This window comes from Cebus imitator, unplaced genomic scaffold, assembly GCF_001604975.1.
Source record: "Cebus imitator isolate Cc_AM_T3 unplaced genomic scaffold, Cebus_imitator-1.0 Scaffold393, whole genome shotgun sequence".
Classification (NCBI taxonomy): Eukaryota; Metazoa; Chordata; class Mammalia; order Primates; family Cebidae; genus Cebus; species Cebus imitator.
Window position 1 is genome coordinate 134,109 of NW_016107708.1, and position 24,385 is coordinate 158,493.

The window sequence follows — 24,385 nt, forward strand, 5'->3', positions numbered from 1 at the left end:
TAATTTTTTGTATTTTTAGTAGAGACGGGGTTTCACCGTGTTGACCAGGATGGTCTCGATCTCTTGACCTCATGATCCACCCGCCTCGGCCTCCCAAAGTGCTGGGACCACAGGCTTGAGCCACCGCGCCCGGCCTATTATTATTTTTTGAGGTGAAGTCTGGCTGGAGTGCAGTGGCATGATCTCGGCTCACTGCAACCTCTGCCTTCCAGGTTCAAGTGATTCTCCTGCCTCAGCCTCCCGAGCAGCTGGGACTACAGGTGTGCGCCACCACGCCCAGCTAATTTTGTATTTTTTTTTTCTTTGAGACAAAGTCTTGCTTTGTCATCAGGCACCAGGCTGGAATGCAGTGGCGCAATCTCGGCTCACTGCAACTTCCGTCTCTCAGGTTCAAGCAGTTCTCCTGCCTCAGCCTCCCAAGTAGCTGGTGCCACCATGCCCAGCTAATTTTTGTATTTTTTTGGTAGAGAGGGGGTTTCACCATGTTGGCCAGGCTGGGCTCAAACTCCTGACCTTTTGATGCTGCCTCTCGGCCCCTCAAAGTGCTAGGATTACAGGCGTGAGCCACCGTACCCAGCCTATATAGATTATTTTTTCAAGGTATAAATGATGTTTGTAAGAATAGTTAAGTTGATTCGTTTTGAACTTAAAAATACATTTCATTTTAAGTTAGCTTTGTGGATACCTTATTATAAGTTGGTTAATAACTCAGTTTTTTTGTGGATACCTTATTATAAGTTGGTTAATAACTCAGTTTTTTACTTCGGAAAGCGTAGGAATATACTCATCGCAGAGGAAAATTGACATGGAAGCATTTAAAGTAATAAATCAGCCTTTCTTTATACCCCTTCCTCATACTTGTTTATTTAAAAGTCTGTATGGTGAGTGTGACAAAATCATGAGGGGAAAATCCCTAGGTTTTTATTTTTGTAGGCACTGTTTAACACTTGTTAAGTATTTGATGATTATATGTTTTTTTTAAATTTTTTTTTCACAGAGAATATGAAACTGGTGTCAAAATGACATCCAGATTTGGGAAAACATACAGTAGGAAAGGTGGAAATGGCAGTTCAAAATTTGATGAAGTCTTTTCCAACAAACGGACCACCCTTAGCACAAAATGGGGAGAGACCACATTTATGGCTAAATTAGGGCAGAAGAGGCCCAATTTCAAACCAGATATCCAAGAAATTCCGAAGAAACCTAAAGTGGAAGAAGAAAATACTGGAGATCCTTTTGGATTTGATAGTGATGATGAGTCTCTACCAGTTTCTTCAAAGAATTTAGCCCAGGGTAAGGGTTCTTCTTATTCAGAATCTAGTGAAGCTGCTCAGCTGGAAGAGGTCACTTCAGTACTTGAAGCTAATAGCAAAATTAGTCATGTGGTGGTTGAAGACACTGTTGTATCTGATAAATGCTTCCCTTTGGAGGACACTTCGCTTGGGAAAGAAAAGAGCACAAACCGAATCATAGAAGATGATGCAAGCATAAGTAGCTGTAATAAATTAATAACTTCAGGTAAGTTTTGATTTTCTTTATTAGCCAAGAGAGATTTGTGCAAGAAATTTATTTAAATGATTTAAATTCTAAAATATATATTGTTTGGCCGCATGCGGTGGCCCCAGTGCTTTGGGAGGCCAAGGTGGGCGGATCATGAGGTCAGGAGTTTGAGACCAGCCTGACCAACATGGTGAAACCCCATCTCTCTCTCTTTTTTTTTTTTTTTTTTGAGACAGAGTCTCACTGTGTCACCAGGCACCAGGCTGTAGTGCAGTGGTGTGATCTCGGCTCACTGCAACCTCCGCCTCCCCGGTTCAATCAGCTAATTTTTGTATTTTTTAGTAGAGACGGGGTTTCACCATGTTGGCCAGGATGGTCTCAATCTCTTGACCTCGTGATCCACCCACCTCAGCCTCCCAAAGTGCTGGGATTACAGGCATGAGCCACCGTGCCCGGCCAAACCCCATCTCTACTAAAAATACAAAAAACAGCCGGACGTTGTAGTGCACACCTGTAATCCCAGCTACTCATGAGGCTGTGGCAGGAGAATCGCTTGAACCCGAGAGGTGGAGGTTGCAGTGAGCTGAGATTGTGCCACTGCACTCCAACCTGGCACCTGATGACAGAGCGTGGGCGATAGAGTGAGACTCTGTCTCAAATAGATACATCCATCCATCCATCCATAAATAAATAAATAAATGTTTTTTTCTGCACTTAGGATAAATGGGGACTAATGACAGTTTGTAAAAGACATTTAACAACTTTAAAGAAACCAGTTAGAGGTTGAAATATTTAATAAAACAACTTGGATATTAACGTTTAAAGACTTAACTTGGTATACGTATTGGGAACAGCAATAAGTTTCTAACCCCAATTCCAGTAAGAAATATCTCTTTTTTGCTGTGTTAGGATCACAAAGTATCTCATTTCTATTATTATGGAGGATTTGGATGGTTATTGATAATGAAAATGAGATGAATATTTAAAATGAGGATTAATTAAGAATAATAGACTCTGTTCCAAAACTGGTTCAGAAAGATTAAGGAGGTATTGAGTGGAGACATTAAAGAATTGAACTTGATTCCAAATTGAAATTAGTTTGGGGGCAATAGCAATTTGTATTGATAGATTTTAAACCACAAAACTGATTATATTTTTGAAATGCTAATTTGTAAAAATAGCATCTAGTATTCTCTCCTAAAACAAAATATTTTGTTCGTTCTGTCCTACTCCTGGAAGGGATTTGAGACTTAAGTGGAAAAGGTGCAATTAACTAAAAGACTGAAGAGCTAATATTTTTTTTTTTTTTTTTTGAGACGGAGTTTCGCTCTTGTTACCCAGGCTGGAGTGCAATGGCGCGATCTCGGCTCACCGCAACCTCCGCCTCCTGGGTTCAGGCAATTCTCCTGCCTCAGCCTCCTGAGTAGCTGGGATTACAGGCACGCGCCACCATGCCCAGCTAATATTTTTTTTTTTTTTTAGTCGCGCCGGGGTTTCACCGTGTGGACCAGGATGGTCTCGATCTCTTGACCTCGTGATCCACCCGCCTCGGCCTCCCAAAGTGCTGGGATTACAGGCTTGAGCCACCGCGCCCGGCTGAAGAGCTAATATTGAGGGTGTTAGGGAAGAGGTTGGGGAGAGAAGTGGGAGCACTCTATCAGCAGTAGGATAAGGGTGGCACTATATTGAAATTGAAAAAAAAAAAACCTTAGTTCTTGACTTCTTGGCAAAGTTTATCAATAATGAAAGGTTATAAGAATCTCAAATTTTGAAAGGAAGTAAACACAAACACAAAACTTTACTGAATTTTTAAGGGGAATTTGTCTTTTGAAGGTTTAATGTAAGGCACGTGAAACAGTACAGTGTGCTAGGCCTTGCATAGTTTTAATGCTGAGCATTTTTCACTCTTTTTCTCACTCTTGGATGAGATGATGAGCCAGCTGTTACTGTCATTCCCTTGATCCTCAGGGTTAATTCTAATTTGGCTGTCCTTACTGCTTTGCCTACATTTCTCCTCAGGCATTGTTCACAAGTTTAGGTTAAATTTGCATTAAAAAGCAGCAAAAAGGGCCAGGTGTCTGTAATCCCAGAACTTTGGGAGGCCAAGTGAATCACCTGAGGTCAGGAGTTCAAGACCAGCCTGGCCAACCTGGTGAAACCCCGTCTCTACTAAAAATACAAAAAATTAGTTGGGCGTGGTGGTGGGTGCCTGTAATCCCAGCTACTGGGGAGGCTGAGGCAGGAGAATCACTTGAACTCAGGAGGCGGAGGTTGCAAAGAGCTGAGGTTGTGCCACTGCACTGCAGCCTTGGGCGACAGAGCGAGACGTCATCTCAAAAAAAAAAAAGAAAAGAAAAAAAGCAACCCAGCATAAAAACTTTCCAGGTCAGCTCCTAAAAATGTATTAAAATCATCTTTTTTTTTTTTTTGAGATGGAGTCTTGCTCTGTTGGCCCAGGCTGGAGTGCAGTGGCACAATCTCAGCTAATTGCAAACTCCGCCTTTTGAGTGCAAGTGATTCTTCTGCCTCAGCCTCCCCAGTAGCTGGAGTTACAGGCACCCGACATCATGCTTGGCTAATTTCTGTATTTTTGTAGAGACAAGGTTTTTTTTGTTTTTGTTTTTTGTGAGACAGAGTTTTACTCTTATTTCCCATGTTGGAGTGCAGTGGTGCAGTCTTGGCTCACTGTAACCTCTGCCTCCCGGGTTCAAGTGATTCTCCAGCCTCAGCTTCCTGAGTAGCTGGGATTGCAGGCATGTGCCACCGCCTGACTAATACTGTACTTTTAGTAGAGATGGGGTTTCTCCATGTTGGTCCGGCTGGTCTCGAACTTACGACCTCAGGTGATCCACCTGCCTTGGCCTCCCAGAGTACTGGGATTACAGGCGTGAGCCATTGCACCTGGCCTTTCAAACTTTTTTGAATGAAAGTGAATTTTAACTCGGGTCTCATACCTGAAGCTCAAAGAGGTTAAGTGTCTAAGGTCAGATAATGGCAGAATTGAATGAGATTCGTTTATTGTCAACATATTATTGAGCACCTAATGTTTGTCAAACCCCGCTGTACTAGGCTCTGCAAATGCTATTCTGCTTGTGTTGTTTGTTGTTTCTACGGATGTTTCTCCTGACGTTTCTTGCTGTTTTCAGATAATCTACAGTGTTATGGGGTGGGTAGGCTGGAGGAAGTAAGATGAAGCTATGCAGGTGGTGAAAATGCTCAAGGTTGACTCCAGCTTCCTTAAGTGTGCGGTCTTTTGAGGAATGGGGCATCATTGGCAGGCAGGGGCCCTGATGGCAGAGTGTATTAATAAAGATGAATGTTTAGGTAAGGGGGAGAAGGAATGTGAAAGTTAATCCTATAAGTAATTGTTTACGTAGCCTTGCTGACAATATATCTTTATGTTCATTCTGTTGGAAGTTGGCAGCTAAGTGGGGTAATTGCTTCCCAGTCTATGTAGCTAAATTGTAGTTCTAATGCTGATAGAACTACTGACTCTTGAGTCCAAACTCCATTTAAATTGGTTGGTGAGGAGAAAATACATACTAAAATACAGGTAAATAGATGTTCAAGAACATCTTGTCCTTCTTCCATCCTCCTCCACAAAGGCTCTCTTGGTGGTCAGGCAATGGTGTAGCACTATGAATATTTCTCTTTTTTTCTCCTCTCCCTTGGCCATCCAGAGCTACAACAACCTTGGCAGCTCCCTGTAGGATAAGAAGTGAACTTTGAGGGAGTACATTTAATTTTCATGGTAGTCTTATCCTGTCTCTAATGTGTGCAAGTTAGTTGTTCTTATAAACCATTTATAAGTTTGTATGTTTGTAAGTTGGTTTTAGGTGTGGGGATGCTCTTGTACTTTGTGACGTTTCCTTTGTCTCTTCCCTCTAAACTTTGGTCATTTTCCTTGTGCCTAGACTGTTTTCTTGCATTATGTTGTCAATTTTCATTGCCTTTACTCTCACTCAGGAAGCCTTGTAATTTTAGTAGAAACTTAGAAACCCAAACCCAAATTTTTGATAAAAGAGGTCTCTGTAAATCTCAAGTGGTTCCTCACCTTTTTTGCATTAGGGACCCTTCTGAGAATGATAAAGTTTTGAAGTCTTTTCTCCATGCAAGTACTCATGTGCCTACTTAGGTCTCAGAAATCTTAGCAGTCTTTTGCAGGTCATGTTTAGGCATTTTATTTAAGAACCGGTTGCAAATTTTAACAACTTGTTCAAAGTGCACCGGTAAAGTTCCATCGTATCCTTCCAGTGGAGTGTTGAGTGTCCTTCCTCATTCATACTATTTTTTGCTGTAGAATTGTATCACATTAGTGAAAAGGGCTTATCCAGGCTCAGGATTATTGTATCATCTGTCCTGGCATTACGTTTTTAAGTCTCTTTCTCTGTAGGGGAATATGTGGTTGATTTTTTTTTTTTTTTGACACTTAAAATTCTTTAAGTACTTTTATAATGGATAGTGCTTTTAAAAATTGTGTTTACCCCATCTGTACTAAAAATAAAAAAATTAGCTGGGCATGGTGGTGTGTGCCTGTAATCCCGGCTACTCAGGAGGCTGAGGCAGGAGAATTGCCTGAACCCAGGAGGCGGGGAGGTTGCGGTGAGCCGAGATCGCGCCATTGCACTCCAGCCTGGGTAACATGAGTGAAACTCCGTCTCAAAAAAAAAAAAAAAAATTGTGTTTCACTTGAAGAGGAAACTCAGGTTGAGTAGTTCACTATAAAACATACAATGGCCGGGCATGGTGGCTCTTGCCTGTAATCCCAGCACTTTGGTAGGCTGAGGCGGGGTGGATCGCTTGAGGTCAGGAGTTTGAGACCAGCCTGGCCAAAATGATGAAACCCTGTCTCTAAAAATACAAAAATTAGGTGGGCGTGGTGGTAGGTGCCTTTAATCCAAGGTACTTGGGAGTCTGAAGCACGAGAATGGCCTAAAACAGGGAAGCAGAGCTTGCAGTGAGATGAGTTCGGGCCACTTCACTCCAGCCTGGGTGACAGAGCGAGACTGTCAAAAACCGAAACAAAACATACAATGGGGCCAGAAGCAGTGGCTCACACCTGTAATCCTAGCACTTTGGGAGGCTGAGGTGGGTGGATCACTTGAGGTCGGGAGTTTGAGACCAGCCTGGCCAACATGTTGAAACCCCATCTCTACTAAAAATATAAAAAATTAGCTGGAAATTAGCCTGAACCTGGAAGGTGGTGGTTGCAGTGAGCCGAGATTGTGCCACTGTACTCCAGCCTGGGCAACACAGCAAAGACTCTATCTCAAAAAACAAAACAGAACACAGTGGTTCCCATTTTCCAGACGGATAGATGCCTGGAACCAGAAACAAGATTACAAAGTGAATAGATACTGCAGGGAAGGGTTGAGTTGCTAAAATGTCCTATTCCTTAATTTAAACAAGAAGAAAATGTTTATTATGAAACTTTCAGGCACACAAAAATAGAAGAGTAAAAAAAACCTCATGTACTCGATTGTCCACCTCCAATACTTGTTAGTATCTGGCAAATCTTGTTTCATCTATTTTGCATGCTACTCTCCACTTCCCTCCTTTACTTCCTGGATTTTAGAGCTGATTTAGGATTTATCTTTCTATCTGCAAATATTTCTGTATCTAATCTTTAATTTTGAAAACAAATTTCTGATTGCAATTGCTGTTAAAGCCAGTGAGTTATCAGCCAGATGTGCCAATTAAAAATGAACGTTAGCAGGAGCTAGAGGTTCACCCTTCTAAGAGATCTCCAGGTATTCCTTAATGGTTTGAATCAGTGCTGTCTGTCTATTAGAGGTAAAAGAAGGCTTCTCTTGCCTCCTGTCTTTGTGCCGTCTTCTACAGGTTTTTAATCTGGACTCTAGAATAAAGTGTGCAAAGACTTATATTTCGGCTTGGCACACTTTCCTTGCCAGCCAGCTGGGATTCAGTCTACATATCCTGCCAAATATTGAGATAACTACAGCATAGGCTCTTAATTTGCCCTGACTGGTTTTGTAGCCAGTAAATTTTTTTAATTTGCTTAAAGCTGTAATGAGTATTTGTATAAGAGGGATGGTATTGTCAGGAGATTTTGAACTTAGATTTAGAACTGAAGGTGATTTTTAAGAAAGGGGAATAGGCCAGGAACTTATGACCAGAGATGAGATTGTCATTGGTTAAACTACAGGTGATTAATGAGGATTATTGTTATTATTATTTTTTTTTGAGACAGAGTCTCACTCTATCACCAGGCGCCAGGCCAGAGTGCGGTGACACGACCTCGGCTCACCGCAACCTCTGCCTCCCGGGTTCAAGCAATTCTCCTGCCTCAGCCTCCCCAGTAGCTGGGACTATAGGTGTGCGCCCCCACGCCCACCTAATTTTTTTGTATTTTTTAGTAGAGACGGGGTTTCACCATGTTGGCCAGGATGGTCTCGATCTCTTGACCTCATGATCCTCCCGCCTCGGCCACCCAAAGTGCTGGGATTACAGGTGTGAGCCACTGCACCCGGCCTATTATTATTTTTTAAACCCTGAAAGGATAGTATCAGCAAGAGTTACTTGCCTTTATTTATTGAATGTATCCGTTGTATAGAATATATTTAAATCATACCTAAAGTCAGATTTTTAAGAGAAGTAGATAATATCAATTATTTCTTTTTTTCTTTTTCTTTTTTGGAGACAGGGTCTCACTCTGTCATCCAGGCTGTCACAGGTTCTACCTTCTGGGCTGAAGCTATCTTCCCTCCTTGGCCTCCCCAGTAGTTGGGAGTACAGGAGTGCACCAATACACTGGGCTAATTTCTAAATTTTTTGTAGAGACAGTGTCTAAGTATGTTGCCCAACCTGGTCCTGAACTCCTGGGCTAAGTGATCCTCTCACCTCTGCCTCCCAAAGTAATTGGGATTATAGGCACCTGCCACGACACCCAGCTAATTTTTTGTATTTTTAGTAGAGATGGGGTTTCACCATATTTGCCAGGCTGGTCTCGAACTCCTGACCTGGTGAACTACCCACCTCGGCCTCCCAAAGCACTGGGATTACAGGAGTGACCCACCATGCCCAGCAGTAATTTTCTTTTCTTTTCTTTTTTCTTTTTTTTTTTTTTTTGATACGGAGCCTTATACTGTCAGCTGGGCTGGAGTGCAGTGGAGTGCTCTCAGCTCATTGCAGTCTTCGATTCCCAGGTTCGAGTGATTCCTGGTTCAGCCTCCCGAGTAGTTGGGATTACAGGTGCCCACCACCAAGTTCGGCTAATTTTTTGTATTTTTAGTAGAGACGGGTTTCACTATGTTGGTTGGCCAGGCTGGTCTTGAACTCCTGACCTCATGATGTGACCACCTTAGCCTCCCAAAGTGGGATTATAGGTGTGAGCCACCATGCCTGGCATATTTTCTTTTTAATAAGAATGATGAGCCAGGTGTGGTGTTTCACAACTGTAATACCAACACTTGAGGAGGCCAAAGTGGGAGGATGGGTTGAGCCCAGGAGTTCAGAACCAGCCTGGTCAACATAGTGACATCTCATTTCTACAAAAGAAAAAAGAAATTAGCCCGTTGTGTTGGGGTGCACCCGTAGTTCCAGCTGCTTGTGAGACTGAGTTGAGGATCACTTGAGCCCAGGAGTTCAAGGCTGCTGTGAGCCATGCTTGGGTCACAGCCTGGGCAACAAGAGCAAGATATACCATCTCAGAAACAAAATGAGAGTGATGACCAGACTATTGTTAATACTTACCAAGTAATGCTGACTTCATTTTTATAGATATTTTCTACTTTTTTTGTGTGTGTTTGTATATACAAATGGAAATTCAACATTATGTAAATTATGAAAGAGGCATTATAATTTTAAGTAAATTCATTTTGTTCTAAAGCAGAACTTTTATTTCTTACTCAGATTTTCTGAATAAAAGGAGTATTCTCAAGGTTTGTGTATTAACAAAAGCATGGGAGACAACTAACAAGGTTCTCCTCAGATCCAGATTGAATACCAGTCATAGGGTAAAATATGAAATTTATAAACAGTCTCTGTACTTTAGAGTTATTGACTTCTGCTGGTCATGATAAGAACTTGCTTCTAACGTGATGTCAGCACTTTTATATTAATACATTATGCTTTTCAGAGCATCTTTCATAAGTATTCTGTGCTTTTAGAACTTGGAGCTAGATTATACTTCATGAATTTTTCTTGTCTGGCACTTATGCCTTTAGGAAGTGGTCTTCCACTTTCCTAGACCCCTGATGGTAGAGGAGAATGAGCTTGATCATAGGAAGGTCTAGGTGATGCCTCCTTCCAGCTATTCAGCTATTATTTTAGTGTCTATGCACAAGATGGACTCAGTTGCATTTTCTGCATTGTACTGGAGAAGATAGAATAAAGAATCCACAAGTGTGTTGAAAACTAAGGAAAAAATATAGAGCGCTGTGGGAGTGTAGCACTCTGGGCTTATTTGCTTGTCCTGGGGGTGCGGATATGTAGGCAAGGCTGACATTTAACCTGAGACCTGTTGGTGGACTGAGAAAGGATAGTAGTGGCGGAGTTTGGTGACATGAGCGATGAGGAAGGAGACATCAAGAATGATTCCCAGCTATGTAATGTGAGCAGCAGAGCAGATGGTAGTGTCATTTATTTACTGAGATGGGGAACATTTTGACAGAAAGTTTGAGTTCAGTTTTGGGCACATTGGGTTTGAGATGTTTGTAAGATATGTTTAAATAGCAGATTTGCTGGAATGGAGCTGAAATAAGCCTTGATTAGCTAGAGACAATTAATTTGAAATTCAGTATATAAATATTATCTGAAAAGAAAGGATTAGTTGAAGGCATTAAAGAGAGTGTAAGAGGAAAAAGTATTAGGACTGTGCTGTAAAGAACTTAGAACACTAATGGAAGGAGTGAAGAGGAAGAAACTAAAAAGGAAATTAAGTAGGAGCCACTAGAGCAGCTTAAGGGAATCCAGGGGAGTGATAGATTATAAAAGCCAACATGAAAGTGTTTCAGAAAATATTGACTGAATCGGAATGCTGCTGCAGTCAACTAAAGTGGGGACTCCAAGGCTGACCTTGGATTTGCAGCTTGGATTGGAGTCATCTAAGGGGTGAGGAAATGGGGGTAACAAATGTTTACAGCTTGTTAAAGATGTTTGAAGGGAGGAGAACAAAAAGGGCAGCTAGAGGGATGTGAGGGATATAGTTTAATGCATGGGATCTGAGGCACAAGAGAGCAGTTTTGGAAGGAGGAAAGATGAGTAAAAAGATGAGCTTAGTGGAAAGACATAAGAGAAGGTGGTTTTTAGGTAAAAGTGTTTTTCCCTCCCCTATAAAGTGACTAAAGAGGTAGTATTACTGAAAGGGAGAAAGACAGATTAACTTGGGGGATTTAGGGGAACAGGAAAGAGTTCAGATGTTACTAAAAGTGGGAAAGTGTGTTGTCTAGAGACAATAGAATTTCTAGACATTATTGAGGCCTTAGTTGAAGTTGCTGTCCCTAAAAATTAGCTGGGCACGTCCCAGCTTCTCGGGAGGCTGAGGAGAATTGCTTGAACTTGGGAGGCTGAGGTTGCAGTGAGCCGAGATCGTGCCACTGCACTCCAGCCTGGGCAACCTGGCGAGAAAAACAAAAAAAAAAAAACAAAAAACACATGGTCACTAATCTACCTATTGTGTGAGTATGTTTTTCCCCCTTCTTTAGTAGGCCCCGTTATCTGGAACCTGCACAGAATACAGAATATTGGATAAAATTATTAGAATTGGCCTTGATAGACATTTTGTCACTCAGAATGTAGAATGAAGAGATAGAGAAGCAAGAGAATTGAGGGTGGTATTGCCCAGAGAGTGATTGAGAAGATAAACTGTGGAATTTAAAATGTTGAGTGCCTGGACAGGGCTAATAAATAGGAGAAAGGGGAGAAGAGGGGTAGTATACTGAGAATCTTCTTTAGTAAAAATGACGAATGGGTGTACTGGCACAAGCAAATTGGTTGGTAGGTTGTGATAAAAAAGTGGATTATCTGATTTTAATGTTTAAGAAAGTGAAGCATTTTAGGACATACAGCAAACTTCTGGATGAAACTGTAAGAACTGGTGGCTGAGATGGAATGTGGGAGATTGTCGATGAGATAAGGTTAAACTGGGAAGTCAGAGGGTTGGAATTTGGTGGAATTCAGTGTGATAGCAAAATTGGTATAGAGGAGTAGATTATAAATCTGGTGTAAAATCCTTAGATACATTAAGGGTGAATAAGAGATTATTGGATGACAGGTATTAGGAAGATTAGAGGGAAACTAACACAAGCCTCAAAAGAAGGGGCTTTAGTTTTTTTGTTTGTTTGTTTTTGTTTTTCCTTGAGACAGAGTCTTGCTGTGTTGCCCAGGCTGGAGTGCAGTGACACAATCTTGGCTCACTGTAACCTCCACCTCCCAGGTTCAGGCAATTCCCTTGCCTCAGCCTCCTGAGTAGCTGGGATTACAGGCACCTGCCACTATACCTGGCTAATTTTTGTATTTTTAGAAGAGATGGGGTTTCACTATATTGGCCAGGATGGTCTCTATCTCTTGACCTCGTGATCCACCCACCTCAGCGTCCCATAGTGCTGGGATTACAGGCATGAGCAACCGTGCCTGGCCTTTTTTTTTTTTTAAATAATATTTCCTCATTTATTTTTGTTGTATTAATATTATTATTTGTTTAGTCTTACACAAGAAAAAGAAGCCAAGAAGGGGCTTTTATATAACTGGGTGGAGGAGTAATCATTTCATAAAGAGGCTCTGGAGAATCAGCATATCAATGTCCCCAAACGGTCCTGATCTGAAATAGTAGGGAGGGCTGCTGGAGAAGAGGCACCCTTAGTCAAGTGCAGGGCAAGGAAGTGGTAGAAAGAATGAACCCCAGGTATCCTTTTTATTTATTTTTTTTTAGAAACAGAGTCTTACTCTGTTGCCCAGGCTAGAGTGCAGTGGCATGATCATAGCTCACTGCAACCTTAAACTCCTGCGCTTAAGTGATCCTTCTGCCCGCACTTCTTGAGTAGCTAGGACTATAGGAATGTGCCACCATGCCAGGCTGATTTTCAAAATTATTTTGCAGAGACAGATTCTTGCTCTTTTGCCTAGGCTGGTTGGTCTTTGACTCCTGGATACAAGTGATTCCCCTGCTTTGGTCCCCCTCAGTGCTGGGATTGTAGGCGTGAGCCATCATGCCTGGCCAATATTGACATTTTATTTTATTTTATTATTTATTTATTTTTTTAAATTAAAACATTTTAAAATTTCTTATACATAATAGAGACCATGTTGGCCAGTGTGGTCTCAATCTCTTGACCTTGTGATCCATCTGCCTTGGCCTCCCAAAGTGCTGGGATTACAGGTGTGAGCCACCGACCTTTTAAAATATAGCATTCAGTTTAGGTATCATAGTGATTTATTTTAACTTTTTAAATTGTAAAATAAAAGTAAAACATACAGAAAACACAAGAGGTCTAGCTTAATTAATTACTAGAAGAGGAAAAACCATTACCTAGGTTAAGAAATAGGATTGTGCCAGCCACTCTAGAAACTCTTTCATGCATCGCTTCCTTCTTCCTCACTCACAAAGTAGCTGCTATCCTATCTTTTATCAAAATCTATTTTTTTTTTTTGGAGACAGGCTCTTGCTCCGTTGCCCAGGCTGGAGTGCAGTCGTACAATCATATTTCACTGCAGCCTCAATCTTCTGGGCACAAGTGATCCTTCTGCCTCAGCCTCCTAAGAAGCTGGGACCACAGGTGTGTGCCATTATGGCCAGCTAATTTATTTTATTTTATTTATCTATTTTATTTTATTTTTTTGAAACAGAGTCTCACTGTCACCCAGGCTGGAGTGCAATAGCGAGATCTCACTGCAACCTCTGCCTCCTGGTTCAAGCCATTCTCCTGCCTCAGCCTTTTGAGTAGCTGCGATTACAGGTGCCTGCCACAATGCACGACTATTTTTTGTATTTTTAGTAGAAACAGGGTTTCACCATGTTAGGCTGGTCTTGAACTCCTGGCCTCCCAAAGTGTTGGGATTACAGGCGTACACCATGCCAGGCCAATTTTTTTTTTTATTTTTGTAGAGATTGAGGTCTTAAACTCCTCCCCAAAGTATTGGGATTACTGTCATGAACCACTGCTCTGCCTTATAATTTCTTGCTTGCAAATGCCATGTTTACTTGCTGTTCATTCTCTTTTTAAAATTTTTTCTTTAATAATTTTTCTTTCTTACAAGCACCCATTATGCCCCAGAAAGTGTTCACTTTCATATGTTTAAAAAAATAGAGCACGTTCTTCAATAGCCAGAATATTTGTAGTGTTCCTTTTTCTTTTTGAAGTTGTATTTGTATCCTACTTCCCCTTCAGAATTTTATCCTATTGATTATAATATTTATGTTTAGACTTTTAGTGGTCACCCTTTTCATAATTCTTGGTACAAAAGTATGTGTATGCATTTAAATTCAAACTTTTAAGAGCTGTGACTGTGTGCAGTGGCTCATGCTTATAATCCCCGCACTTTGGGAGCCTGAGGCGAGCAGATCACTTGAGGTCAGGAGTTTGAGACCATCCTGGCCACCATGGTGAAACCCCATCTCTACTAAAAATGGAAAAATTAGCCGGGAATGGTGGCATGCACCCATAGTCCCAGCAACTCAGGAGGTTGAGACCAGAGAATCACTTGAACGGGTAGGCGGAGATTGCGCCACTGCCTGGGTGACGGCTAGACTCTTTCTCAAAAAAAAAAAAAAAAAAAAAAAAAAAAGAGGCAGCTGTGGGTAAGGCGTGAAATACCAGTATTTGGGGAGGCTGAGATGGGTGGATTGCTTGAGTCCAGGAGTTTGAGACCAGCCTGGGCAACATAGGGAGACCCTGTCTATCAAAAAAAACCCCACAGCTTTTAGGAATTTTATGTGACTGTAATGCTCTAAACTGTTTTAAAAATGATTCTGTACTACATCATGGTCACAGTTAACAATGCAAACTTTTATTTTGTTAATCAAATGCTCTCAGCAGAATATTTGATCAAGCTTGAATGCTATAATCAAACTTGAATCATATATAAATATATGTATATATATTTTGGAGATGAAATCTCACTCTGTTGCTTAGGCTGGAGTGCAGTGGTGTAATCTCACCTCATTGCAGCTTCTCTGCCTCCGGTGTTCAAGCAATTCTCCTGCCTCAGCCTCCCGAGTAGCTGGGATTACAGGCGCCCGCCACCATGCCCAGCTAAGTTTTGTATTTTTAGTAGGGACAGGGTTTCGCCATGTTGGTCAGGCTGGCCTTGAACTCCTTACTTTAGGTGATTCGCCCGCCTCGGCCTCCCAAAGTGCTGGGATTACAGGCATGAGCCACTGTGCCTGGCTGAATGCTATATACAAAGACAAAATTAGGCCGGGCACAGTGGCTCACGTCTGTAATCCCAGCACTTTGGGAGGCTGAGGCAGATGGATCACGAGGTCAGGAGTTTGAGACCATCCTGGCCAACATGGTGAAACCCCATCTCTATAGTCCCAGCTACTCGGGAGACTGAGGCAGGAAACTCGCTTGAACCTGGGAGACGGAGGTTGCAGTGACCCGAGATCGCACCACTGAAATCTAGCCTGGTGACAGCGCAAGAAAAAAAATGATAAAATTTATTGGAAATTTACCTTTTAAGAGATGAGTGGGCCTTTTTCAATTAGTTTATATGTATCTGAATCTGAATGAATATTATCGCTAGCATATATAAAGGTTTTGGAAAAAATTTTTTTGGCATCAATTCTATTCCTATTTTTTGTTCATTGTTGTTGAGATGGAGCCTCGCTGTTGCCCAGGCTGGTGTGCTACTCACCATTGTGATCGCAACACTGCAGCCTCAGACTCCTGGCCTCAAATGAACTGTTGGCCACAGTGCCCTGAGTAGCTCTGGGTGGGACTACAAGTGTGTACTACTGTGTCTCTGTTATTCCTGTTTCAACTTTTTAATGTGAATGTTGAGAAGCCATAAATTAACAAAATAAAGATAAGAATGGTAAGAGTTTTGTTATAGCAGTTTCTATTATTTGAATTCTGGTGTGGTTTTTTTTTGTTTTGGTTTTGAGATGGAGTTTTGCTCTTTTCGCCCAGGCTGGAGTGCAGTAGCATGATCTCAGCTCACTGCAACCTCCACCTTCTGGGTTCAAGCAATTTTCCTACCTCAATCTCCCGAGTACTTGGGATTATAGATGCCTGCCACCATATTTTTGGTAGAGTTGGGATTTCACCGTGTTGGCCAGGATGGTCTCGAATTCCTGACCTCAGGTGATCTATCTGCCTTGGCCTCCCAAAGTGCTGGGGTTACAGGCATGAGCCACCTTGCCCGGCCTATTACTTGAATTCCTGTGTGCCACAAAGCATGTGGTAATCATAAAAATTCATTGGAATAATGAATCAATTTGTTATGTCTTTTTGATTTTGTGAAAAGCAATTAATTGGAAACCACCTGACATCCAAGGGATTTGTTACCCACACAGGAAAGTTTTACTTAATTATGAAGTACAGAAACCAACAATCTATCACATTATTTCTTTATAGGTCATGTGAAGGGTTGGAGGAATGTACCATATAAGATTAGGGACAGGAGAGCAATATGCTGTTACTGATACTTGTGATAGCATATTGGGAGAAGAGCGATTGGTTAATCCCAGGTGGGTTGGCACATCAGTTTTTGGAACAATATACACCTGGAGGTTGAGGATTTAGAAGTGAATTTCCTTAAAACGCAGTTGTACCTATATTTGGAAGGCCTTTATATACCTCCGGGGGTATGTGTCTCTAGTTTGGAGAGTTAATTGCCATCTTGAAGGGAGGACCAAGGTTGAGGGGTGGCTGGGGTGTGTGGTGTCTTTCCTATTCTGCTGCGAGGGTGGGGCGGAGATGGGTAGCTTCTGCAGGAGGCCAGGGAGCAAACAAGTTCCTTGATGTGCAGATAAGCTGTGGCAGTTGGCTGGGAAGCTCCCCACAGGCTGTGTTGGTGGAGGTTAGGGGAAGGTTGTGGTAACTTGGATGGTTCTGTGTAGGGGCCAAACTGAGTAGTACTTTTGAAATTGTTTTTAGTTTAGTGTTTTATCTTTAACATTGCATCTAAATTTTATATTTTATTTTTATTTTTTATTTTAGAGATAGGGTTTAACCATGTTGGTCAGGCTGGTCTTGAACTCCTAACCTCAGGTGATCTGCCCACCTTGGCCTCCCAAAGTGCTGGGATTATAGGTGTGAGCCACCATGCCAGGCCAAATTTTGTATTTTATAGGTAGGCCTTATAAAGCATAAAATGTTTTGGGTTACATTTAACTGTTTTTTGGTTCCCCACCACCCTCCCCCACACGGAGTCTCACTCTGTCGCCCAGGCTGAGAGCAGTGGTGTGTTCTCGGCTCACTGCAGCCGCTTCCCCCCGGGTTCAAGTGATTCTCTTGCCTCAGCCTCCTGAGTAGCTGGGATAACAGGTGCGTAGCACCACTCATGGCTAATTTTTGTATTGTTAGTAGAGATGGGATTTCACCATGTTGGCCAGGCTGGTCTCAAACTATTGACCTCAAGTAATCTGCTCGCCCCAGCCTCCCAAAGTGCCAAGATTACAGGCGTGAGCCACAGCACCTGGCCTTAACAGTTTTTTTTTTTTTGAGAGGGAGTTTCGCTCTTGTTACCCAGGCTTGAGTGCGATGGCGCGACCTCGGCTCACCGCAACCTCCGCCTCCTGGGTTCAGGCAATTCTCCTGCCTCAGCCTCCTGAGTAGCTGGGATTACAGGCATGCACCACCATACCCAGCTAATTTTTTGTATTTTTAGTAGAGACGGGGTTTCACCATGTTGACCAGGATGGTCTCGATCTCTTGACCTCGTGATCCACCCACCTTGGCCTACCAAAGTGCTAGGATTACAGGCGTGAGCCACTGCGCCCGGCGCCTTAACTGTTTTAAAAAATAATTTTTACCTTTAAATCTTTGAGTAAAGATTTGCTCACCTAAGATGTGCTGTGTTTTTTCTGTGGCTTTCTAGGTGCCTTTGATGACTAGCCAAATGCCCTTATTAGCAGTGAAAAGTAAATTCCCTTATACTGAAACAAACATTGTTAACAGTTTGTTACACAGTTTTTAATAGGCACAGCATGTATGTCTATGTTTGTATTCTTGTTTTGTTTTGGAGAGGAAGTCTTGCTTTTGTCCGGGCTCACCGCAAGCTCTGCCTCCTGGGTTCAAGCGATTCTCCTGCCTCAGCCTCCTGAGTAGCTGGGATTACAGGCACCTGTCACCATGCCTGACTAATTTTTGTATTTTTAGTGGAGATGGGGTTTCACCATGTTGGCCAGGCTGGTCTTGAACTCCCGATCTCAGGTGACCCACCCGCCTCAACCTCCCAAAGTGTTGGGATTACAGGCGTGAGCTACCTAGCATTTCAGTTTTTAGCAGCCACCGCTAGAGGTAGTGTAATACAGCTTGGTATGGGTCTTTTTATGAAGTCTCTTTTGGCTATTGGTTTAATTGGCCACCTTGGCAGGCATTAGCTTCTCTGGGTCTCCTTTTCTCATCTGTGTAATGATGGGTTTGGTAAGTAGTCAAAGAAATATCTTCATTTTCTTTTCTTTCTTTTTTTATTTTATTTTTTTTTAAGATGGGGTTTCACCATGTTGGTCAGGCTGGTCTTGAACTCCCGACCTCAGGTGATCTGCCCACTTGGCCTCCAAAGTGCTTGGATTACAGGTGTGAGCCACGGCACCCAGCCATCTTCATGTACTTTTAAGAAAGGTGAAGGAAGTATGTATGTATTTGTGTGTATAGACCTGGTACACATTATACAGATGTATACATTTTTGTGTATATTTCTAGAAAATCTCTCTCTCTGTTTCTCTCTTTCTCTCTCTCTCTCACCCTCTCTCTCTATGTGTGTGTGTGTGTGTGTGTGTGTATCTATTTATGTCTCCATCTTCAACAAACATCATTTCGTTGCCAGTCTTGTTTCTTTTTTTTTTTTGGAGACAGAGTCTTGCTGTGTCACCCAGGCTGGAGTGCAGTTGCACGATCTCAGCTCACTCCAACCTCCGCCTCCCAGGTTCAAGTGATTCTTCTGCCTCAGCCTCCTGAGTAGCTGGAGTTACAGGCGTGTGCCACCATGCCCAGCTAATTTTTGTATTTTTAGTAGAGACAGAGTTTCACCATGTTGGTTAGGCTGGTCTCAAACTCTTGACCTCGTGTTCCACCTGCCTCGTCCTCCCGAAGTGCTAGGATTACAGGTGTGAGCCAGTGCATCCAGCCAGTCTTGTTTTATTTTTGTCCTCACTAAAGCAAATTCTAGATGTTTTATTTCATTCATAAATATACTTAACAGATAAGGACCTCAAAAAAATACACTTTAAGGTATTTAATGTGTAATTTTCGAAGTTTTTATGTTTTGGCTTTTGAATAGACAATACAGTATAAACAATGTAGAACTGCCTCGTTCTTTTTAACAACTACATAGTATTCAGGTGTGTGGGTATGTTGTAATTTAATTAGTTCTTTATTGATTGGTATTTGTCTTTATGAAAGCAAAAACCAGGAAACAGTATTGTAGTGAGTTTCTTGTTATTTCTAAATACTTATAAATGAAACTGCTGGCTTCAAGACTTAAGTCCATTTCTTTCACATGTACATTTTTAGCTTTAAAAGATATTACCAAATCTTAACCTGTTAAATTATATTAAAACCTATGGGAGGCTGGGCGAGGTGGCTCATGCCAGTAATGGTAGCACTTTGGGAGGTTGAGGCAGGAGGGTTGCTTTAGCCCAGGAGTTCAGTACCAGCCTAGGCACCATAGTGAGACCCCATCTGTTAAATAAACAAACAAACTAGGTGTGGTGGTGCATACCTGTAATTCCAGCTACTCGGGAGGCTGAGAGGGGAGGATCACTTGAGGCCTGGAGGTCTCCGAGGCTGCAGTGAGCCTTGATCACACCACTGTGTTCCAATATGGGTGACAGAGTGAGACCCTGTCTTAGGGAAGAAAACCTGTTGGGGTAGCATTAAAAAGTATACGGTGACTCCCACTGCTTCACTTGACTAGCCTTTAAAAAAAAAAAAAAAGTATACAGTGAATCTGTCCATGTAAAGCATCCCTCTCACCTGTATTTGATGATACTGAGATTTGTAAATAGCTTTTCATAAATGTAGATGTATTTTGTGGAAGTAATTTTATTGCTTGGCATAGGTCTACATTTTGCCAGTGTTTTTCTATAAGTACTGAGGGAATTAATCATAATACCAGTTGGAATCATATTTGTATCTCATTTGGAAAGGTTAAAAGAATGTTTCTGATAGTAAAAATTGAAGGCAACAAAAATGAATTCTCCACATACAAGGTGCATAGTCAGGTTAAGGATTTATTACTGGCTGTTATGCATAAATAGCCACTGTTAACCATGTAACTGATATACCAGAACTACTGCTAAAAGTTCCTTGAGGCTTTATGGCTTTTAGGATTAGAAAAAAGAGCAGAAATAGCTAGAGAAACCTGATCCTGTGGACAGGCTTCTAGATAGAACTAACATACCTTATGGGCAGCCCTATCCCAGATATACCAGCGTTAGTGGAAGGTTTTTATTAACTGTTCAATTGGTTTAGGTTTTACTAAATATGTTTTAATTTAAGCATCTTTATTTGAAAAGCCCATAATACCCCTAAGAAGATTTGGCTGAGTCATTTATATGCCATTCTGATTGGATTCAGTTGCTTAACCCTGCTGAAATTTCTTGTGAGTTTACAATTTTAAGGGACTTGGTTGCCTGAGGAAAAGTCAGTAGAAGACATGAGAGCTATATACTGAAAAGGTAGGAGAGGAAATGTCTGATATTTAAACGTTAATTTCTTCACAACTTAAAATTATACAGTTCTTTCAAGATTGATCATATACTATTGATTAACCATATATCTGTTATTAACTTTTATATTGATACCACTCATGTTTTTATCCTTTGACTTATTTTTACAGATAAAGTAGAGAATTTTCATGAAGAACATGAAAAGAACAGTCACCATATTCACAAAAATGCTGACGACAGTACTAAGAAGCCCAGTGCAGAAACTACAGTGGCTTCTGAAATCAAGGAAACAAATGATACTTGGAACTCCCAGTTTGGGAAAAGGCCAGAATCACCATCAGAAATATCTCCAATCAAGGGATCTGTAAGAACTGGTTTATATGAATGGGATAATGATTTTGAAGATATCAGATCAGAAGACTGTATTTTAAGTTTGGATAGTGATTCCCTTTTGGAGATGAAGGATGACGATTTTAAAAATCGATTGGAAAATCTGAATGAAGCCATTGAGGATGATGTTGTACAAAGTGTTCTTAGGCCAACCAATTGTAGGACGTACTGTAGGGCCAATAAAGCGAAATCTTCCCAAGGAGCATCAAATTTTGATAAGCTGATGGATGGCACCAGTCAGGCCTTAGCCAAAGCAAACAGTGAATCGAGTAAAGATGGCCTGAATCAGGCAAAGAAAGGCAGTGTAAGTTGTGGGACCAGTTTTAGAGGGACAGTTGGACGGACTAGAGATTATACTGTTTTACATCCATCTTGCTTGTCAGTTTGTAATGTTACTATACAGGATACTATGGAACGCAGCATGGATGAATTCACTGCATCCACTCCTGCAGATTTGGGAGAAGCTGGTCGTCTCAGAAAAAAGGCAGACATTGCAACTTCTAAGACCACTACTAGATTTCGACCTAGTAATACTAAATCCAAAAAGGATGTTAAACTTGAATTTTTTGGTTTTGAAGATCATGAGACAGGAGGTGATGAAGGAGGTTCAGGAAGTTCTAATTACAAAATTAAATATTTTGGCTTTGATGATCTCAGTGAAAGCGAAGATGATGAAGATGAAGATTGTCAAGTGGAAAGAAAGACAAGCAAAAAAAGAACTAAAACGGCTCCATCACCCTCCTTGCAGCCTCCCCCAGAAAGCAATGATAACTCCCAGGACAGTCAGTCTGGTACTAATAATGCAGGTAAGAACTTAAAAAAATATATAATAAGTACAGTAGTCCCCTCATATCCACAGTTTCACTTTCTGTGGTTTCAGTTACGCAAGATCAACCACATTCTGAAAATAGGTGAGTACAGTATAAGAAGAAAGTCCTCATTCACGTAACTTTTATTATAGAATATTGTTATAATGATTCTGTTTTATTCTTAGTTATTAATCTCTTACTGTGCTTGATTTATAAATTAAACTTTATTATAGGTATGTATATGGAAAAACATAGTACATACAGGTTTTGGTGTACTATTCCATGGTTTCAAGCATCTACTAGGGACTGGCATGTATCGCCTATTGATGGCAGGGGAACTACTTTAAGTGTGCTTTTCAGGGTTAAATCAACAGCTACATAGTTTCTTCCTAGATAGTCAATTTTAGGTTGTTATATTTATTAAAAGTACCTATTGAGAACCACAAATTACCTTATCCAGAAGTACAACATTTTAAGTGTTAATGATCATGTCCCAGCTTGTAAGGAACCAATTTGTAAATTGGAGAGTCTTCATATTTAAGTTTTATTTTAACCTTTAGCACTTGAGAATTTTAAAGCATATAGGTATATCGGGCAGGGGCACCAAACATCATCATGTTTTCACTTTGACAAATCCAAATGCAGTGAAGACATGGGTTAGATTTTGGACCTTTGGAACTATACTGATAACAGATGGTTATAATGAGGGAAATAACAGAAGATTAGAATTAAAAAACCCTTTGTGGTTGAATTGAAACTAATAAACATTCAAAATACCCTCAAACCCTCTTAGGTTGGTTCAGTAAAATTGAAAAGTGTCAGGTAAGTATGCATTCACTCTTAGCTGTGGAAATTTAATTTGTGGGAGATTGTAGACCCAGTAATGACTAAAGGTCCTCTAGGAGTTCAGTCTCCACTGTGAGAGACAGACAAAAGAAATAGGTTAGCTCTGCTATAATTAAGTCATTACCTTACAAGGACTTTATGAAGTGGATTGACTGTCTAGTGAGGAAGAATTTGTGAAAGCCTTTGGGATACATGGTTTCTTAACCAAATACAGTTTTTCTGGATTGGTTTACCTGTTAAGTAAAGCTTTTGTCCTGATAGGGCCACAGAAGTGCCATTATGGTAAATTGGAATTATAATAGTATTTTAAAATATAGATTATCTTGTAGAATATAAGTCATTCTTGAGATTATCTACCATTTTGCTTTATTTGGTCTAAAAATAGTTTTGTTCCATTTATTCTTCAAAACTAGACATACACAGGAGTACCCCTAGGGGGCTCACCCCTGCCCCACCCCATCCCCAAAGGAATACATCCAGTGTTATCTTTGAATCCTTTCTGGATAGTGGAAGTTTGCAGCAGTGTTACTGTAGTCTCTTGAGATCTGGCTAGGCAGAATAGCTAGATGTTTGGTTCCTCAGGAGAATGATAAATGCTGCTGTACAATACCAGTCCCCTTGTCCTGCGGCAGTTTACTTAGCTTTTATTCTGACTTGGATAGCAAATTATCCTAGTCTGCAATTGAAAATCTGTGGCTGAAATTTACACCTTGGGTAGTAAAACTTTTAAAACTTTAAAATGTGAAATTAGACTCCCTTTGGGAAACTTAAAGTAGATAATAAATAACATTTGAAAATTAGAGGCCATTTGGTTGATCTACCGAAAGTTGAAATTTCAGTCTTCATACCATATGTGGAAGAGCAAAAAATTTTAAGCATTGGGATAGAGAAAAGTATTCCTATTTTCCTTTTTTTGTTTAGCTTAGATAAAGATACATATTTTTAACCAGTTGGGAAATAAGCTGATTCTTCAGTTGTGTTTGAAGACTGACAAATCATTAAACTTTGTTGTAGTAGGTCATTTTAAATCTCTTGCCAAGGGTAACTGTCCTCCTTTTCTGGTGTTTAAGTGAGGCTTTTATAGTTGCCAACAGGCATTCTTTGAAAGCCAACATGATTTAGTGGATTTAAAGTTCCTAAAAAATGCTACAGGTGGATACTGCATGATGTTTTGTGTGTATACAAACTAGTGTCAGTATCTATAGATATCCAGCAGTTATGTGACCTCTCGAAAGTAAGAAAATTATTTTGGAAAAGATTTAATTTTGTCATTTAACATAAAGTAGGACTAGAACACATAGACAACAACCAGGTTTATGAATTCTCTTATGGAAGGGACAAGCAGGAAGGAAGAAGAATGGCAGAATGAAACTTCTTATTCTGGGGAGTATTTTGTCAGCTCTGTGGTGCTCTGATACTTTTATTCTTTAATTCCCATTTTCATTCATTCATATGTATTTAATCTTCATGGGTTGTCTGGTAGGTAATTTGAAATATTAGTAAGCTAGATAGTTTTGGTTACCATTTCAGAAAACTTGGATTTTACAGAGGACTTGCCTGGTGTGCCTGAAAGTGTGAAGAAACCCATAAATAAACAAGGAGATAAATCAAAAGAAAACACCAGAAAGATTTTTAGTGGCCCCAAACGGGTAAGTAAAGCACTATCAGTGATTTTTATTATTTATTTGTTATTGGAGGGCTCAACTCTTAATTTTTAATTTGAAAGTCACTAATAAACAGCAACTGTCTTTCAAAGGATATATGTAAGTCATTTTTTCAAATGTAACCATTTTTTAAAAATTGTAAAATACACTTATTTTTTAAACCATTCTCAAGCGTACAAGTTATTGGCATTACTTTCACAATGTTAATTATCTATACCCAAAACTTTTTTATCATATCCAACAAAAACGCTGTACCCATTAATCAATAACCCACCCCATGCCTAGTCAACACTATTCTATTCTATCTCTAGGAATGTGCCTTTTCTAACTATCTTGTGTAAGTAGAATCATACAATATTTGTCCTTTTGTGTCTGATTTA

At 40.7% G+C, this 24,385-nt stretch overlaps 1 protein-coding gene across 6 annotated transcripts in view; it reads left to right on the forward strand.

The window, feature by feature from the left end:
- WAPL (WAPL cohesin release factor) overlaps window positions 1-24,385 on the forward strand; it is a 99,960-nt gene that overhangs the window by 4,359 nt on the left and 71,216 nt on the right. For 4 of the 6 annotated variants that reach the window (XM_017508520.2, XM_017508518.2, XM_017508522.2 and 1 more), the window contains exons 2-4: window positions 998-1,518; window positions 20,467-21,492; window positions 23,872-23,990. In XM_017508520.2, the coding sequence (XP_017364009.1) occupies window positions 1,020-1,518; window positions 20,467-21,492; window positions 23,872-23,990 (1,644 nt within the window). In that variant the 5' untranslated portion in view covers window positions 998-1,019. The remainder of the gene's footprint in view (window positions 1-997; window positions 1,519-20,466; window positions 21,493-23,871; window positions 23,991-24,385) is intronic. The other 2 variants (XM_017508521.2, XM_017508519.2) reach the window with 1 other exon arrangement.